The following is a 19872-nucleotide window of genomic DNA, read 5'->3' on the forward strand; positions in this document are numbered from 1 at the left end:
CTTGCGTTTTAAAAACTCCAGGGGTGAAGCGGTAACATCTGTCTGGTCGCACGGTTGCCGTATGGACCCTCTTCGGCGATCGTATAAATGCTATTGGCCGTAGATATTTTAGACCGCACGGCCTAAATTGATTCATAATACACTTTCGCTCATATAGTTGGAATATTTTTGTTTTTCCCCAATTTATGGAAATATTTTAAAAATAATTTAAAAATAATAGATCTAGATAATAGTATACATTCTCAGATTTTATTGAATAATAATTTGCCAATGTGTGTTTTGCGTGACTGCTAAAGCATGTGTATGCTACTATGCTTATCAACTAGGGGGCCTACGCCCTTAAGTCATAAATGACAGTAATAAGGATTAATGCCCTATAAAAGGGCACTAATATAGCACATCGACACGGTTTTGATCCCGGGGCCTCACAGTTACGAGTCCATTGCTTTATCACTAAACCATGACTGTACGCAGCGGGGGCTAGGGGAGGAGGCAGTTTCCATAAATTAAAAAAAGAACAGAAAATGCAATAAATTTTCAATAATTTATTGCATTTTACCCCGATTTCCAACATAAACAAATCCTCTGTGTGCCCATGCCGTGAGCCCTAATGCATGGCCGTCCAGAGGATTTTTTTTCCAACTGTATGAGCGACAGGGTATATATATAATATTTTTACCCATTAACATGAGAGTAATTGTAATAGTTTCATTCTTTTAACGGCCAATAGCAATTATAGGGCCGCCGCAGCATTCCCACGGTCACATAATTATATTAGGGTAGCCGCACGGCGTATTTTGAAGTTGTGGAGACAGAAAATCTGTGACTGCCGAACGGCCGTAGGTTTTGACAAATACCAAGGCACCCGAAGGGCCGCCTTATGCATAGGTCACATATAAACCGGGCCCCGTACGATTTTCCCTACCCGGCGACTTACCGTGGATTTAGAGACCTTACGGGAACCTTCCGATTTTCATTTCTACGGCATGTGTGGTCATATATTCTGCGCCGCCCGGGAGGTGCCCGGTGAAAATTGGTCGAGTGAAATGCAAGGCGCCCGTAAGGGTGCCGGCTGGTTAGCTTACGGGCTCCGTCCGATGAGCAGGTGCACCCATGGCACCCTGAAGGTGCCCTGCCAGGGCACGGCCGGGTGCCGTGCGGTGCACTGAACTATATGTCCTTTGACATTCGCACCTCCTGCATGTATTTAAAGCTGCGTTGTACATTTTGAGATGCTGCCGTGAGGGGCCCGCACGGGCAATATTCAGTTCACAAAGGGCCCCTAGACGGCAGACGCCCGGTGTTGTGCATATCACCCGGGACCCGTGAGGGAGCCGTAGGGTATACATTCTGAACCCTTGAGCACCGCAAGGCGCCCGTACAGATTTTTCATTAGAAATGACAAATAAAAATAGAGATAGGCCCGTCCGGCCACCGTTCGGAGCCCGCGCGGAACCCGTAAGGTGCCCTACGGGCCCTTTACGAGCTTGCTACGGCCTAACTGTCAGGTAAAAACGCCAGGAGAATTAGAAGCAGCCAACTCAGCACCATGGCGCCGTCGACTTAAAAGACTGTCCCGGCGCCTGTAGGAACTTTACGGCAGCCGGCCGGGCACAGGCCGAAAATTCCAATAATGTCTGTTTAACTCGCCGTACGGGCCACGGAGTGTATATGTGAAAGCCTCATAAGGGTGCTGTCGGGTAAGCTTACGGGCTCCGTCCAATGAGCAGGTGCAACCATGGCTCGCGGAAGGTGCCCTGCGGTGCACTGAACTATGTGTCCTCTGGCATCCGCACCTCCTGTATTTAAAGCTGCGTTGTACATTTTGAGATGCCGCCGTGAGGGACCCGCACGGGCAATATTCATTTCAATTGGCCCCCGGACGGCAGACGCCCGGTGTTGTAGATATCAATTAAAATCTTAAGGGGCCGTGAGGGAGCCGTAGGGTACACCTACGGGACCCTTGAACACCGCAGGGCACCCTAAAAGATTTTTCAAGAGAATAACAATTGACACCAAAAAATCGTGAGGGGCCCTACGGGCACCGTCCGGAACCCGCACGGGACCTGTAAGGTACTCTACGGGCCCTTTACGGGCTTTCTACGGCCTAACGGTCAGGTAATAACGCCAGGAGAATTGGGAGCAGCCAACTCATCAACACGGCGCCCGTACGACTTAAAAAACTGTCCCGGCGCCCGTAGGAACTTCACGGCAGCCGGCCGGACACCGGCCGAAAATTCCCAAAATGTCTGTTTTTACTCGCCGTACGGGCCTTGGAGTGTACATGTGAAAGCCCCATTAGGGCGCCCATGAATTCCTGCGGCCGCCACAATTTGTTTGGGTTATGAAAAAGTCAATTGTAATTCATAAAACCCTAGGGCAGCCGCATTGCAAACGCAAGGCCACCGTACGCCCGACGTATGGTCGCCGTGAAACCGCTCTACGGCATGGCTACGGCGTGTCTAATTGCTATGGCGAACCAAGAAATGAAAAAAGTTATAAATCCGCGTTATAATCCCACGGCGATCCGTACGGCCTGTAAAGATAGGGATACGGCCGAAGGTGACCGTGAGGCCACCGCAAGTATCTCTCTCTCGGGGGGTACGGCCGCCGTATCCTAGCCGTATAGAGCAAATGTGACCTAGGCATAAAGAAGCAAAAACCAAAGGGAAAGCTGAAAAGAGATGAATAAAAGAGGAATATAAAGTGGAGAGAGAGGGAGTGAGATAGAGAGTGCGAACATCCCATTCGGAAATATGAGATGTGTAGATAAAGGGTTTGTAGGAAATGCATCGTATGACCACAAAAAAAATAATTAAAAAAATCGTCATTCCCCGCAAAATTTGTAGGATGTATTTCCTTAGATACTGTCTTTTGTTTCTTTCTTTAGACATGTTGGATTACTTGTGTTCCCTTACTAGTATTCTTTTGATTCGGCTCGAAGAAATGCCATTCAACTCAAATTATTTATCGTCTTTCAGAAAGGAATGGACACCTTTGCTCTATCATGATCATATGCCTATGTAGATAACATGTGTTTGATATGTTACCACTGCTAATAATGAGTGTTCATGAGCGACGGTATTGTATGAGCATAATATAGCATAATATTTGATTGACAAAATCAGTTTATTAAATGCAATTATTATCGCCTGATTTTAGATTGTGATGAGGTAATGGGACTTACCCTAGATCGTATCCATGACAACCAGATCAAGGCATCATCCTGGAACGGTGATGCACTCCATCCCCCATCATCAGCCAGGGTAGGGTACATCAAACAAGTCGGATATGGGTGGATCCCAGCACAATCATCGACAGATCAATGGATACAGGTAGGTACAATCCTTCATCATTCACACTTTTCGGCTTCCTTGCGCACTGGCCATGCAATTACACTGCAATAAACTGTCTGGAAGCAATTGCAATTAGTGGATATTGTGGAGCTCTGTAAGGATAAAAATGGGAATAATTTGACCGAGTCTTGCTGAATATCACATGCACTGGACACAGACAAACTGACATACACAAATTAGAAATCTCACAAATATATCTTTTTCTTTTAACATTGGCTAACATTTGACATTCTGATCGTTTCCTCTATTTATATGCAAGCTGGTCGAGGAAATTGTAAAAACTTGATTAACTTTATAGGAAAATTTAATTGTAATCTTGTATGGAAATGTTAAATTTCAATTGCAAATTTATTTAGGTCTATGTGAAGAATATTTATAATTGTGTATAAAATGTTATAAATTATGTACAATTTTCTTTATTTTCTTCATGAGAGAAGAGAATAAAAACCATTAAAAAAAAAAACTTTTCATTTAGATCAACTTCGGCAGTGAGAAAATAGTTCAGGGCGTGGTCACTCAAGGGTGTCTAGATATCGAAGCATGGGTGGAGTCTTACACAATCTCGGACGGCCAAGATGACGCACAGTATCGCAACAACATCAGATCAGAGGTGAAATAGATATTTTGTTAATAAATAGGAAAAGTTTATTATTATTATTATTATTATTTATTCGGCAAAACAAAGTGTATACAGTGTTTGAAGAGGATTACATCATCTGACTAAATTAGTAACTTAGTCTTTTTATATGATCGTTTAGGTAATAGTCAATTATTTCCTTATAGGAATCGGCTTTTCTTTCAGCTGAAAAAATTACCTAACTGTCAATTATTAAACAGATCGCAAAGCTTTAAATGCACATGAATTATGAAACACTTAATTTCATGTTCGTTCTCTATTCTTTTCATTTTAGGTGAGGTAAATGGGTACCTGGCAGGAATTAATTCCTTGAAATGCTAAAGCGCTTTAATGGCGGCTATAAAGCTGGGGTAATAATTCGTCCTTGTTTTCACGAAGTGACGGTAGTGAGGAAAATCGTCACGCAAAGTGAATGCAATTTTTTTTCACTACCGTCACTTCGTGAAAACAGCGACGAATTAATGCGCCTCGGAATAGAATTTCTAGATATACGGCGCTAAATAGCTATTATTATTAATGCGTATACACATTTGGATTTTCCTCACGATTATTTTATATTCTTTGTTTCCAGAACTTCGCAGAAACGAAAACATACAAATCAAATTCATTGCACCATGTTATTGAATGATCTCTTTCTTTTCACAAGGTTTTTCAAGGTAACAGGGACATGACAACTCTTGTACGCAATGACCTGAATCAACCTTTTGCGACCCTTAGTGTAAGAGTTCATCCGGTCACGTGGTATCGTGATATCTGCCTCCGTCTTGAGTTTATCGGATGTCAGAACAGGGGTAGGAGATTAATTTGGATTTGAAACCCTAATATAAACAAAAACATTCCCTTACACAATCTTAAGGACTTAGTATAGAACTCAACTAGATACATTTCATTACCGTATTGAATTGCCTTAGTTTGATATTTGGTTTATGTACCATGTTATTGTACTGCCCACGAATTTCGAAACGTGGCGCCCAAGGCAACTAAACTTACCTTACTTTGCAATCGTGCTTCCTTTAGAATTCAAAGAAATGTGGACTCATTGTTATTAGCTCATGTCCCGAACAATAGTGTTAAGTTGATGATTCTTCCCTGAGTAAACAAAATTACGCTGACATTAAATAGCGGCAGGCGTTTCAAACAAAGAGATGTCCAACCTTTCGCTTTTTAGAATAAGCATTCGCAGAGAGGTGGGGGTTCTCCATAAAGAGTTTTTGTTCCAAAAAAAAACAAACTTAAGCCTTTGTATCATAATCATAGAATACGTCGTTGGTGCAAAAAATAGATACGATTTAATAACTTTGATGACCAATCATCTACTATTTGTCTGATAAGTAATTTTTGTACATTTCGATCCAGGACGAAATGAGGTTACACTTATACCCCATTCACAGTGGTTTTGAAATTTGTAGCGGCGTTGTAGCGGAGCGGCGACACCGCCATAACACCGCTACAAATGCATTCACAGTAGAAAAGTTATCCCGCTGCAGCAGCGGGGTAAATATCATGTACCCATTCACGCTGCAGCGGGTGATTTTTATTACCTCCGTAACAAACACGTGTATGCATGGCTCATGACCCGCGAGTGACCCCGATATGACCGGAAATACTTGCTTGAAATTGCGCGGTAAACATGTCAAGTTGCTTTTTGTATCCTCGATCATATTACTTTTTAAAAAACTAGCATTTTTATTGCTTCCAGTCAGAATATTTTAATTTTTTAAAGTGTGAAATATTTTTATTTGGATAATTATAATACCTACATAATAACAAAATCAATTTGAATCCACTGGTTACTTTATTTCTATTTCACTTTATGTTCCCCATTGCTGTAGAAAAGAGGTCAGTGATAGGTAAGTAAACAAATCACACGTGTTTTTCGCGGTGTTATAGCGGAGAGCCTTCACACTGAGTAAACACCGCGACAGCAGCGGGACTGTCCCGCTGCTGTAGCTAGGCGTCCCTAGCGATAGTTTGTGTCGGCGTTATCGCTAGGCGGTGTTATCCCGCGATAGTTTATAACGGGTCCGAGCCTTCACACTGAAGACAACACCGCGACAGCAGCGGGACAGTCCCGCTGCTGTCGCGGTGTTTGAGGCCACTGTGAATGGGGTATAAGTAGCTTAATAATATCCCATACAGGATCACACACAAATGTTTACAAGTTTTTCTGATCCCCACTTTTTGGTTAGCTTGTAATAACAGACTTGGAATGGAGTCTGGTCGCATCCCTGATGAAGCCATAGCAGCTAGCACCTTCTACTACGCTTCACCTGGGCACAATGGCCGCCTGCACATTGAAGAGAGCGATTTATCAGCGGAACCCCGGCCGTTTTGGGGTGCAAGGGGCTCTCTTGCAAGGAATGAGTGGCTACAGGTAACGAGAATAGTATTGTTACGGTTTTTCAGATACTCCAGATGAGATAGAATAAAACGTAAATCTTATGCAGCAGGCACCTTGCTACCTTTGAAAATTGGTGAAAGTTTCTTGGACGTTGACATTCAACATTGATAAAAGTCTATTGTCATTTTGAGAACCTCGTAACGCCCATTTTCCCGCCAGAAATAGAGTCTGTGGAATTTAAAAGTTACAGACATGTTAAACGCCGTGAAAATTACAAAAATCATGAAAATAGTAAGATTAAACGAGAACTTACCGTTTGAAGTTTGATCTTTATTTTATGAATATTTAGGAGGAAGTTATTACATGATTCAAATCATTTCTTCTAACATCTAAAGGTTGATTTATCGGAGCTCCATACCGTGACGGCTATCATCACCCAAGGTGCAGGCGTGAAGACTCTTCTGAGTTGGGTCACCTCCTACCGACTGGCTTACTGGAGCATGCGTAGTACTAATGAATCAGAGACATGGAGTTTCTACAAAGATATCGAGGGGAATGAAATGGTAAGTAGGAAATTACTTTAAAAGCTTCGTCTGGGAGACTCTTTATCGTTTGATATTTTAAAACATAGTATAATGTGATATTACATAAAGAAGATAGAAGAATGTCATATTAATGATGTAATTGGAAATGACCGGCTGGTTCCATCTGGTTAATCCTCTTCATCTTCATAATCTACCGTCTAGTTCGACTATACTTTCACAAAATAGGACTTCTAATATCCAGATTGCATCATATTAATGCCAATTATGTTTTCCATATTTTTTTGTCATGGAAGAATAAAATATTTCAGTTCAACAAATGCAACTCAATGTAGTTCGTTTATACAGGCTGAACTAGTAATTAGTACGGTGTTTAACTAAGGCTGACAGATATGAGAGCTGTACAAGAGCCCACTATCAGAGGCGGTTCTCCCGGGGGGGCAGGGGGGGCACAGTGCCCCCCCACTTTTTCAGATACCCCAAAAGTGCCCCTTTTTACATAGGAAAAGTGCCCCTTTTACTTTGACAAGTGCCCCTATTACTAAATAAAAGTGCCCCTTCCCCCCTTTTCACCTCTGACGAGTGCCCTTTTATTTTTGACACGTGCCCCTTTTCCTTCGACACGTTCCCATTTTCCTTTGCAATAAGTGTCCATTTTCCATTCTCATAAATCTTGAAATTATCTTTAATAAGTGCCCTTTTTAATCTCTAGTAAGTGCCTCTTTTCAGGTACGAGAAGTGCCCCTTTTCACTTTTGATAAGTGCCCCCTTCACCTCTGATAATTGCCCTATTCAAAACTGAGAGGTGCTCCTTTACTTTGACAACTGCCCCTTTTTTCCTTTGTAAGAAGTGCCCCTTCTCCTTTTAATAACTACCCCTTTTTTAAACTCGGATGAGCACACCTTTAATTTTAACATGTGCCCCTTTTATTTTCTAATAAGTGCCCCTTTTCCTTATGATAAGTGCCACCATTAAAAAGAGAGAGCTCCTTCCCCTTCTCATAACTACCGCTTTCCCTTTCTAATAAGTGCCCCTTTTCCTTATGATAAGTGCCCCCATTAAAAAGAGAGAGCTCCTTCCCCTTCTCATAACAACCGCTTTCCCTTTCTAATAAGTGCCCCTTTTCCTTATGATAAGTGCACCCATTAAAAAGAAAAAGCTCCCTCCCCTTCTCATAACGGCCCTTTTTTAAAATTTGAACGGTGCCCCCTTTTCATTCAACAAATGCACATTTTCCTTTATTATAAGTGCCCCTTTTACATTTTCATAAGTGCCCCTTTTCATATCTGGTCAGTGCCTCTTTTCACCTCTTATAAGTGCCCCTATCAAAATCTGATGGGTGCCCTTTTTCCGTCAACAAATGCCTATTTCCCATTTTCGTAAACGCCTCTTTTTCATCAGGTGAGTGCCTCTTTTCAGGTGAAAAAAATGCCTCATGTTCACCTCTTATAATTATCCTTTGTACTTTGACACGTGCTCCTTTTCTGTTCTAATGAGTGTCTTATCCCTTTCGATAATTGTCCCCTTTTCATGAAATCATTAAACATGCCCCTTATTTAAAGCGACTAAGAGCAATTTCCCCCAAAGTTCGCTCGCTGCGCTGGCTCACATTTAAAGATGATATAATTATGTAAGTTATCAAAGGTCTTTTCAGTCTTCCGTTATGAGAATGTGCTTATAACCCCATCACGATTGGTTTTTTTTCCTCTTTATAAGATGTAATTTTTCGCACTGCGACCTCGCAGATCTTTAAAAATTTTCTCGCTCGCTTCGCTAGCTCGTAAATGCATATTCAGACATCCCACCCAACTGTAAAGTATGATGCTTAAGCGATATCTTGTATGATGTATGAAGAGAAACAAATATTGAAATCATCCCTGATAATGTAATCACAATGCAGGGGTATGTACCAATGTCAAAAAAATTGTATATTTTCGCTTTGAGATTTCCCACTGTAGGTGCCCTTTTTTCTTCAGAAAGTGCCCTTTTTTGTTGGTGCCCCCCCACTTTGGAAGTCGCTCGACCGCCCCTGCCCACTATCATCATTTTATTGTTATTGTTATTATTATTATTATTATTATTATCTTTATTTTTACTATCATTATTATTACCATTATTATTATTATCATTATCATTATAATTATTATGATTATGTTTATAATTATTGTTATTATTATTATTATCATTATCATTATTTCAACAAATTAATGTGTGATATTGTAAATTGCCTTAAAGCAAGTTGTCTTTGTCCGTACCTTTGACACTAAAATTATTACAATTCTGATCCATTTCAGATTTTACCCGGGAACAGCGATCAGAATACTGAAGCGAAGAACACTCTTGATCGACCAATCATCACACGCCGTGTTCGTATCATGCCCTTTACATGGTATAGTGCTAAAATAAGGATGCGAGCTGAGATCATCGGTTGCCCGTTGATAGGTAGGCCTAGACAGTCTATCTCTAATTGTTTGATGCAAAATGTAAACTTTCGACGCCCATGGGTTACATGAGGCCCATCTTTCGTGAAATTGATTATATGGCCTTGATGTATTCCGTATTTAGAGATGAAAAGTGGTACATAGCAAAGCCTCAATATCGTTATAATGAAACGTTCTTATTCTTGTATAAGCTTATGGTGACGCTCACGATGACCTTGTATTGAAAGGCTATTATACCCTAAAATGCAAATATTTCATCTTCTTTCGATTGTGCGATGAGTATTTTCACTTTATATATTTTCAGTTCTATTTAAACTGCGTTACCTCTTCAGTTAAAAATTACCGTCATTGAGAGCCCATTATGGAATATGTGAAGCATTCAAATATAAATCTGATCTTGTTACGCAGCGTTTACAATGAAGATACCTTTTTTTAATAAATCTACTCCAATTCTAGGTACTGGGAGGGTATGTAGATCCGAGAAAGGATTGATCTTTAGTGGAAAATGCTACGGGTCTATAAGCAACAACGCAGAAGGAGCATGTAGCGACATCTTTGCCGAGGACAGCAAGCGAGCTACAGTCAAGTCATCAAACATCCAGAACGAGCTTTCAGATCATCTTTCTGAGCTCGTATTCCAGAGCAAAACACAGTTGACAATGGGAGCTATGAAAGAAGGCGAGGAAGTTTGGATGTGGGATGACGGTACTCCTGTCATATATGAGCAATTCCTCTATGATCTGCCTGTCAGTACTAACCCATATTGTACGGCACTCGACGGACTTGCTGGGTTTAAGTGGACACAGTATGAATGTAAAAGTGTTATACTGCGTGGATCCCTCTGTGAAATAGGTAAGAAACCGATGGCAACTCCTCCCCCCCCCCTTCTTCCCCCTCCAACTACTACTCTAACTACTCCTACTACCGATACTACTATACTTCTACTACTACTACTACTACTACTACTACTACTACTACTACTACTACTACTATTACTACTACTTATTATTATTATTATACTACCACAACTTCAACTACTACTGTTACTACTTCTACCACTCCTACCACTTCTACTGTTTACTACTGCCTGACAATCCCCCCCCCCCCTTTTTTTTTACTATTGTGGGTGGGGGACTGAATCCTGGACCTCTTCCACTCAAAGCTAGATTTTGTTAGGGCAATTTTTCCTATAATTATCTCAATTTTGAAGATTCCAAACTTATTCAATTTAATAGTGATATTATAATACTAATATTAACAGCAATACTTTCTGCCATTATTGGCGCAGTGTCAAGTTCAAGGAATAGTTCCCACCAGTAACATCATCTGGGTCGAGAGTGACGAATAAATATAAGTCAATGTCTTTGCAAAGGTACACATCGGAACTCGAATTTCAGATCAAGTTTATACAAAATACGACTACGACATTTTTGAAAATGTTCAATTCATGTATTACAAATAATGTCATATGCCTTTGTATATCGTTTAGCTTCCCATCTCTGTCTTACTTTCACATTATTATTCAGATATCGATGAGTGTCTTAGCAGTGAAAATGGGTGCTCACATGAATGCGTAAACTATGATGGGGGCTACCACTGCGCATGCCCAGATGGTTACCGATTAGACTCCTCTGGTAGAGAGTGTGTGGGTAAGTACAGGGGGGGGGGGGTGTTTCATAAAGTTGTGCGTAAAGTTACGAATTACTTTACACATGATTTGAATATGAAGGGCCAAATGGGATGCCCAAAGTTTTTCCTGACAGTGTAACAAAATGTGACTGTATTTTCCATAGTCTCAATTAAATTGTAGCCAAAAATACACTTTACATTAAAATGTTTTGTGAATAATGATAATGATAATCTACATCTGCATATTTCAGCTTTAGCTTATGCAATTCGTAGAGTCATGCGTAATTTTACGCACAGCTTTATGAAACACCCCCAGGTTAGCTGAAGGTTAGCAGGTGCTTCCGTTTTATCAACATTCTTTTATTTGTATGTCAATCCGATGAAGTAATATATAATTTTATGAAGTTCCTTGAAGAATAGGCGCCAAGTCAATTTCCATTTTTGCGCATGCATTGTCATTTTACAAGATTGATGCTAATCTCATTTTATTTGTGTGGAATACAACTTTTTCAGTTTCGGGCAAACAGAGAGAGAGAGAGAGAGAGAAAGGCCTCCTTAACTTAGTTTCCTTACGTGTTCTGTGCATAGCTCCCAGCAAAAACAGACAAGACCGGTCAGAGTCTAGGCACAGTACGTAAAGGAAAGTTGTCTAGAAATAATTAGGATGATTATTATTCAAATAATTTCTTGTAATAATTCCCTCAGACTTATGTGCATATGATGTCATGAATCCTACGAGCAGCACTATCTTAAATGAAGGACAATCTTGCTTTTACGTCATGGATTCCGAAGCGGTCACGTGGACAGAAGCTACCAATCAATGCAGGGGAATTCAAAGTCGTCTAGCCAATGTCAGCGATGAGAGCTTTATACAGGTACCCCATCATCATTTATCCTATAACTTGAATTGTAAGTGATACGAGAAACTGAATTTTGTTTTTACACAAAATTGTCACATAAACCATTGACTAAACAATAATTGTTGGATTTATTTTGGAGGAACGAATCTATAGAAAAGTAAATTAATGAAATCAGAACAATCAGAGTTATGGTATTATAACTTCTCAAAGTCAATGTTATATCAGAGCCTCTCGATTTAAAAACATCTTCTTCCTCTGTGGATTTTGTAGATTGGGGTTGGACTAGTCTTTGGCATTCTGGTAAACCTCTCTTCAATGTTCTAGGTTCGAATCTGATAGGAGTCTTTTGTAGGATGACTAAATCGTTCCCAAACGTTCAAAATCTAATCAATACATGCGAGATACACAGCTCAGGAAGGATTAAACCCGTCAATTATTCCGTTTCTAATAACTTTACAGGCTTTGAATGAGGCAAATGTAAGTGATATTTGGGTAGAAGACGATCTTTCTGCCGTAGATGAGCTCTGCCCTTCAATCATATGGAACGCGACTGAGATTATAGTCGAGCCGTCTGACTGTCATGATCAGAAAACATTCGTCTGTGAGCAAGGTAGGCAATTTGCACTTGAAATAGTATCATTAGCATGTTTCATCACTCACTAACCTGATCGCAAAGACTTTCGAAAAATCAACGGAAGGCAAATTCAGTAGCGCTTCCGTCACCTATTGAAACGTGCGAAAATTACAAGAACTTCTTACGTAGCCCGACCATGATTTATATGGGGGTAGAAAGTCTTTGAGATCATGTTCACGAAGTACTTGTCACCTCTAATCATTTACTTCACAGCAAATATAAACAACGAGATAAACACCAAGTTGATTAAATGTAAAAGGGATTTAATTTTGTGTTTTCTGAAGACTGTATATGTATTGTTATCATAAACAATTTTTTCAAGATTAACACATTTTCTTTGCATTGTAGAATATGCTGATCTTCATTGCCATGATATTTGGTCTAATGACGTCACATCACACGTGACATCAGCTTCAGTAGGTCACATACAAGCGTTCAGTTACCCTCCACTCTACAACCAGCAATCAACATGTAACTTTCTGATTAAGGGACCTGGGAATATGAAAGTCAGGTAAGGTTTTTATCCGTATTGTAATTCAAATGAACCATTCTCGCACACGTTTTTGACAAAAATCATTTCATATGAATATTCTATTAGAACACTTGTGCTGGTTAAATTTGTATTTAATGGGTCACAAAAGTTATTTGAAGTTAAGTGTTTCTAAAATCTGTTGCAAGAAAGCGAAAAAAAAGAGGAGGAGTACAAGGAGAGAAAGAAGAAGGGGGTGAAGAACGAAGAGAAAAAGAAGGAGATAAACAAGACAAGAAAGATGATAAAGAATTTTTTTTTAATATAGATCTAATACAACACAAATAGCAGTAGAAGTATCATTTTGATTATCACAATTACTCTTACTGCAATGATGGTTTTTGCCATTACTACCAACATCGATATTCTGAATTCAATATTTTTTTCTTTCTAATGTTTTATCTAGGCTGACCATCACAAGAATGATGTTGCGTCAAGATCTTCGCAATTCAAAATGCCACGACACCCTTGGTGTTTATGACGTCATCGGTAAGACCAATCAAACACGTGGTCAGTACTGCGGTGAACTTTATGACGTCGAGGTCATTAGCCAGTCCAATGTCGTATTCGTTGAACTCGCCATGTGGTCGTTGACCGCCAATATGCCAAATGAACTTGGCTTTGAAGCCAGTTATGACATGGTCGGTAAGTCAAGCTTCGAATCTTGTTTAAAACTGTAGAACTGTCAGCACTAGGAGTTTCATACAATATGTCTGCAAGTTGACATTCATTATTTTGACACTTAAATATTGGATAAAATGCAGAGGCATATCCAGTATATGGATGACCCGACGTAGGCCCTACCCATAAATTTGCTTGTATATAAATATTTATAATACCTATGGATTAAGAATGACTAATAATATAAGAAAATGCCTAGCGTCATCCATTTTTGTGTGGGTGAGCATGTCACTAGACATCTCTAGCTCTGATGGGCTAGTATAGTCCAGAATCTTCCCGGTCCTTTATAAATCCCTACACAGAAGATGGCGTTATCAACAAACTCATAATTATGCTCACAATTTCGCCGGACGTCCTAATTTAATGATCACGCCATCATCGGCTGGTAGCAAGTAAGTACGAGGAGGAAGCTTTGGTGTGGTGAAGATCAAAATTAAATAGGCCAGATTCTGGACTAAGGCTAGTAACGCATGCGGGATACCTTTGAAAACCCAATACTTCGCTCCTATGTTTCCAAAGTCAAGCCTCTCAACCATTTCCAAGTTGTGGTATATCTTTTTCAATAGCCTTCCTCAATGATGCCCAACGTCAGTCATGACTTCCAGTTGTTCAATATTTGGTATATCCTAAAATATATATTTGTGAAAACAATTGATTTAGGACTCTGTAAATCATTTTCTAATCCCACTGCAGACTGCACAGTTACAGATTGCAATGCTGTATGCGGTAAGACAGTCAGCTTTCATGGACCATCAGGCTCAATCCAGACCAATGATTTCCCATCTATTATTCCACCATTCACCAGCTGTGAGTATAACATTACTGTTCAATCTGATCGCTACATCTCTCTTCATTTCGACGACTTCGACATCGAGAGTGACTCTGCGAACTGTATTGATCGTGTGTCAGTACGTACACCTACCGGTATCCTGAAACGCGCACTGTGTGGGAATAAGACCCAGCCTCTCATCATATCCAGCTCATCTACGGTCATTGTCGCCTTGGACACAGGGTTAGCGGGCAAATCAACTGGGTTCAATCTTGTCTACAACACAACAGGTACGTGATTCACCGCTACGCCACAGCCATGGATTAAAAAAAAAAAGGGGGGGGGGGAAGGGGTGCTATCTATCTGTCAGGGTAGATGGAATTCAAGGCCATGGGTTAATGGGTGTGCATGGGATAGAGTCCCCTCAACTTTTGTTCATGTTTCTTTACCTCCGTTCTTTTCTCATTCTCTCATTCCGCTTGACGAGTTCAACCATATTTTAGGATGAACACGATTCTTTGTTTAACAAGTCATTGTATTAAAACAAAAAATGTAAATCTTTAAAGGAATTTGTTGAAACTATATACAATTAGTCATCATTGTCAATTATGTAGTCACAAACCCCTTCTTTCAGGATTATTACTGTTATTAGTGTACATTACTATCGGAAGGTTAAAATAGAAAAAAAAATGTATTTAGTAGTAATTCGGTACAGGCTCATCCACATCTTTCACAATTAGTACAATGTTTATAGTGGAGTAAGATTTGTCCATTTCCGTTTCTTTCAGAATTAGGAGGCTGCGGATTTGGTCGCGATACTTGTTCAGGTGTGGAGTACTGCACCCTTTCTGCTGCTGTGTTTGTCTCCGTCAACTACCCCTTTCCTTACGCGCCCCATTCACAATGCCGATGGAATATCGTCGCGCCTGAAGGTTCTTTCGTGACCGTAACGTTTACACATTTCGATGTCGTCTCCGAAATCAATGACCACGAGTGTACTCAAACAGACTACTTGGTTGTCTATGACGGGGTGAATGATAAAGATACACAGTCGCCGATCCTGGGACGTTTCTGCAATTCAAACCCGCCATTAAATGACGTCCGAAGCAGCCTAAATGTCGTAGTCATTGAGTTTGTTTCAGATGATGATCTCGAAGGAAATGGTTTTTATGCCGAGTACCATGCCACCTACACTGAGCTAGATGTAGACTCAACAACAAATGTTTCTGGTAAACTAACTTATAAACGAAATATGGTACTTCGTGACAATTTAGTTTGGGATTAGGAACTTTATTACGCTACACACAAAACAACAGAATGCATGCCAAATACATGTAAATGTTTAAAGCGGCTGAATGAAGATGTCTTATAATTGCGAGAAAAGGGAAATTTCGAATTCAAAGCATTACCAAAATTGCCATTTGCGACGTTTTAAGGATTGGTTCTTTTTAATATCCATGAAGTTTTTATTGTCTGTGCAGTCAAGTATAGAAATATTAGTATCTTACATCAATATAGCCCTTTATATTATCAGTTTAAATATCAGGAAGTATTTTTTTTTTCTTTCATTCAATTTACACAAAAAGATTACACATGTCCGGAGGGATGGGAACTGCTTGGAAATAATTGCTACCAGTTTACCTCACTCAATCAGACGATCAGATGGAACGATGCCTCTAAGATGTGCCGAAATATTGGCGCATTTCTCGTCAGCATAGAAACCGCCAAAGAGATGAATTTCATCCATTACATGCTGTCGTCATCATGGTTTACTGGCAACAACATGAAAACCTACATTGGTATTACTCGATTTTTGAAATTCTGGACTACTGCATTTACCTGCTAATCTCATTACACAATTGCGAAAGAAAACTATTTGACATTTGATTTTGTCCTTTGGACTTACTCCCGGACCCCTGAATCTGTAAGACTCGACCCAGCCACCTAAACACGCAGGAATCACACTGGACACATACATGTAAATCTCTACAACTCCTAGGAATTACAATGGACACTTAAATCGCTAGGACTCACTCCAGCCACCTAAACCCTTAGGAATAACACTGGACATCTTAACATCTTGGTCTCAACCCAGACAACTGCAACCCCTAGGACTGACCCAAGACACTTGAATCCCGAAGACACCTAAACATATGGGACTCAACCCAGACACCTGAAATCCAAGGAATTACACTGGACACTTATGACTCTCGGAGTTATCCAGGGCACCATCTTAAACCCCTATGAATCACACCTCGACACGTAAACATATAGGGCTCAACCGGAAACCTAATTCCTTGGGAGTTATTCCGGTTGTTTTGGTCCCCTACGACTCACCCCGGACACCTAAACCCAGAAATGTTGTACAAGGCTGAAAAAGAGGGCCCACATACCCTAAAGACTAGCTTTTTATTTCTAGAGACGAACTGGGCTCCAAACACTGATTACTTTTGATGCGGTGCTAGATACCAAACTTTACACATGTCCTGAAATATTTCGAATGAAGTAATAATAAAAGGGAATTTTAGTTCACACGAATAAAAAAAATAAAAAAAATATTTTTGTTTCAGGTTTGACAGATAGCGCTGAGGAAGGTCGCTTCAGATGGGAAGATGGCGGTCCTCTGAGCTATGCAGATTGGTACATAGCAGATAGGTAAACATTCTGGTTTAGGGATTTATATAAATAAAAATAGGGAAGATGAAGATGAAGATAATCATACAAGAATCAAAGAAATTGAGGAATGAAACGAAGTTCAAGAAGATTTACAAGTGATTCGATATACGTTGTGTTGTATTCACATTACATTTCATATTTTTGTCTCAAACTCAACAGCTCTGATGAAGACTCTCAACCAAATGGCCATGAGGAAGAAGATTGTACGATGATCAAATTGGACAACCTACAATCCTCAGCGAATTGGCATGACATATCATGTGCATCACGTGAAGCAAGTCAATTCATTTGCCATCAACCCGCTCTGGGTAGGTTGAAAATACGACACAGTCTTGGCACGTTCTTAGCAAATACGCGAGAGTGAGAACGAGTTTATGATTGCAATAATGACATTAAATAAATAGGTAACATATATGGGAGACATTGTTGATGGGTTGGTGTTTCAGACTAATTGACGGGTATGTTCTTGACGTTGACGCTTTGTATGTAATTACCTTTTGCAGCTGATGAACTTGTCGCTCCAAGAATTGGAGATCTATCAACGAAAGGTAATATTTTTATATCATTCTTCAATGTCGCTACTTCATGAGTTATCTTTGTCTATCAATTATACTCGATGGCCATGGTGATATTACCTTATCTCTCACTTTCACAATTCTCTTCCGCTCCATGCCTCTTCACCCCTTCCTTGATGTTATCTTGGCACTTATTCGAAATTTACGTTGAATAAAAATATGATTCTCTTTACAAGATAAACCAGTTTAAGAATGTTAGTAGAGCACTTTCCATTGGCATTGTGTTTTAACAATCAACGGTTATTTTATAGCAAGTGTTTCCTTTATATTCACACTGTATGAATGAAAATATTTTTTTTTACAGGGAATTGCCCCAAGGGCTTACATACATATTGTAGTGAGACATGGACAAAAATCAAAGCAATAGCCTCTCAAAACGAATAATAAGGTTCATAAGGTTAAGGTTCATATTTATTGTCCATTTAATAATGGAAATTCTTCGCGTTACATGGTATTGCGATACACATAATATATATAACATATACACTCATACAAAAATCAATAAAATAATTGTTGTGTTGACAAAAAACAAAAACAAACAATTAACAATAAAAACAAAGATACAGTAAAAAAAAAAAATGTTTTTGTTGGAATGTCTTTATATTTTTGTCTCTGACAGGTTGCCCACCTGGAAGCCAACGAATTGTTGACACATGCTTGTCTCTTACCCTCTTTGATCAACCCGCTCCGTTGCCATGCCAGGCCATCCAGTCCTCCGTCCTCTTACCTCTACCACGTCTAATCTATGTTCTTGGTCTGTTATGGCCGTTCTCACTTGTACCAGTAGGCATGGTCATCGACATACAAGGTGTGCGCTACATACTATTAAACGATTAACGAATCACCCGTTGTACCGATGATTCTGTATTTTTCCCCCACATGGCAAATACAAACTCCATTTTAGAGTGAAAAATACTATTCTTGGTAATTAAGAAGAGGAAGAAGAAGAAGAGTATACAGCTTTATCATAAATAATGAAACGCATTTTTAAAGAATTTTAAGAATAGCGACCGTCTGGCCACAGCAGTTTTTTCTCTCTAAAACTATAAAAGTGCCTTAAAGTATTTCCTTATATATGACATATGACAATCACTCTACATGCATTTAGATTGTTCAGAAACACTAACAATCAAGCGATTACAGTAAGTCTTGAATCTTTTGCTGATGGCAGTCTTACAACCACTACGCGTACACTTTTTATCTGACAATCTTGTTACCCAGGTGTATACAACATTGACATCCAAACCCTGAGTCCACTGCGCCATGACGTCACGACTGAACCGTGTCACGTGATGGAATACAATGGTGATGATTGGCAGCTAGTTTACAGAGACTGCGCACTGGATCATGATGGCAGCATGTGTTACTTTGTTGTGTCTGGTAGGCGATTGCATATCGTTCCATTATCAGTGTTGTCAGCTTTATGACATTATTTTATTACCTTGATATACTGCATACAAGGATAAGATTATCAGTTTCATAATGTAAAAGATAAAGAAATCGGCCTCTGCATTGTCATTTCAGAAAGATAGTAAAAACTGATCTTACATTTTTAGGAAGTTGAGGAATATCTGTTGGCATGTTTACGATAATGTTGACAGCAGGCCTGTAATGAGGTGAATGGTGCAAAGAGCACATTAATGTACCAATACGGAATTTAAAAAGAAAGAAAGATCAATATAAGCTTGATATTAAGCAAAGTGAAAAAGTCATTGTATTTCTTATTTTTTCATCAACAGATCTTGTAAACATCTGTGGCGATGACATGTTTGAGTGTCTGAATGGAGAGTGTATTAGATCAGTTCATGTTTGTGATGGACGAGAACAATGCACTGGAGGAGAAGACGAAAAGAACTGTGGAGGTTAGTAATGATAATACTTGTAAAAACTCTTCAGCCTTTTTCATGCTTATTTCACTTCAAATCTTCGTCTTTCACTTCGACATCTTCTTTCTTTGATTGGGCTGCTTTGGCAACATAAAACCTATAAAATATGTGATATATAATGATAGTTTTTAATTGTGATACAATTAACATCACATAAATTTCCAATAGCCTATCCGCTAAACCAACTCCTTAAATATGAAGAGTTACTACATTGTCAAATTGCGAACCCGAAATTCATGAAAGCATGCTGCTACGGAGATAGAAGAAAGCGTTAAAGAAGGTAAGGGAAGGATGTTTGTAAAGGGAAAGAAGAAA

General features: G+C 39.6%; 1 protein-coding gene across 6 annotated transcripts in view; it reads left to right on the forward strand.

The window, feature by feature from the left end:
- Nucleotides 1–19872, forward strand: part of LOC762725 — a 74786-nt gene that overhangs the window by 33295 nt on the left and 21619 nt on the right. For 4 of the 6 annotated variants that reach the window (XM_030983963.1, XM_030983965.1, XM_030983968.1 and 1 more), the window contains exons 11-31: nucleotides 3163–3335; nucleotides 3832–3966; nucleotides 4640–4784; nucleotides 6183–6367; nucleotides 6730–6897; nucleotides 9172–9319; nucleotides 9775–10170; nucleotides 10845–10967; nucleotides 11653–11822; nucleotides 12267–12417; nucleotides 12790–12952; nucleotides 13377–13615; nucleotides 14345–14710; nucleotides 15209–15649; nucleotides 16007–16219; nucleotides 16991–17075; nucleotides 17256–17404; nucleotides 17600–17644; nucleotides 18291–18479; nucleotides 18893–19051; nucleotides 19411–19533. In XM_030983963.1, coding sequence (XP_030839823.1) covers nucleotides 3163–3335; nucleotides 3832–3966; nucleotides 4640–4784; nucleotides 6183–6367; nucleotides 6730–6897; nucleotides 9172–9319; nucleotides 9775–10170; nucleotides 10845–10967; nucleotides 11653–11822; nucleotides 12267–12417; nucleotides 12790–12952; nucleotides 13377–13615; nucleotides 14345–14710; nucleotides 15209–15649; nucleotides 16007–16219; nucleotides 16991–17075; nucleotides 17256–17404; nucleotides 17600–17644; nucleotides 18291–18479; nucleotides 18893–19051; nucleotides 19411–19533 — 3966 coding nt within the window. The remainder of the gene's footprint in view (nucleotides 1–3162; nucleotides 3336–3831; nucleotides 3967–4639; nucleotides 4785–6182; nucleotides 6368–6729; nucleotides 6898–9171; nucleotides 9320–9774; nucleotides 10171–10844; nucleotides 10968–11652; nucleotides 11823–12266; nucleotides 12418–12789; nucleotides 12953–13376; nucleotides 13616–14344; nucleotides 14711–15208; nucleotides 15650–16006; nucleotides 16220–16990; nucleotides 17076–17255; nucleotides 17405–17599; nucleotides 17645–18290; nucleotides 18480–18892; nucleotides 19052–19410; nucleotides 19534–19872) is intronic. The other 2 variants (XM_030983964.1, XM_030983967.1) reach the window with 2 other exon arrangements.

Source organism: Strongylocentrotus purpuratus, unplaced genomic scaffold (genome assembly GCF_000002235.5).
Source record: "Strongylocentrotus purpuratus isolate Spur 01 unplaced genomic scaffold, Spur_5.0 spur5_scaffold_14, whole genome shotgun sequence".
NCBI lineage: Eukaryota > Metazoa > Echinodermata > Echinoidea > Camarodonta > Strongylocentrotidae > Strongylocentrotus > Strongylocentrotus purpuratus.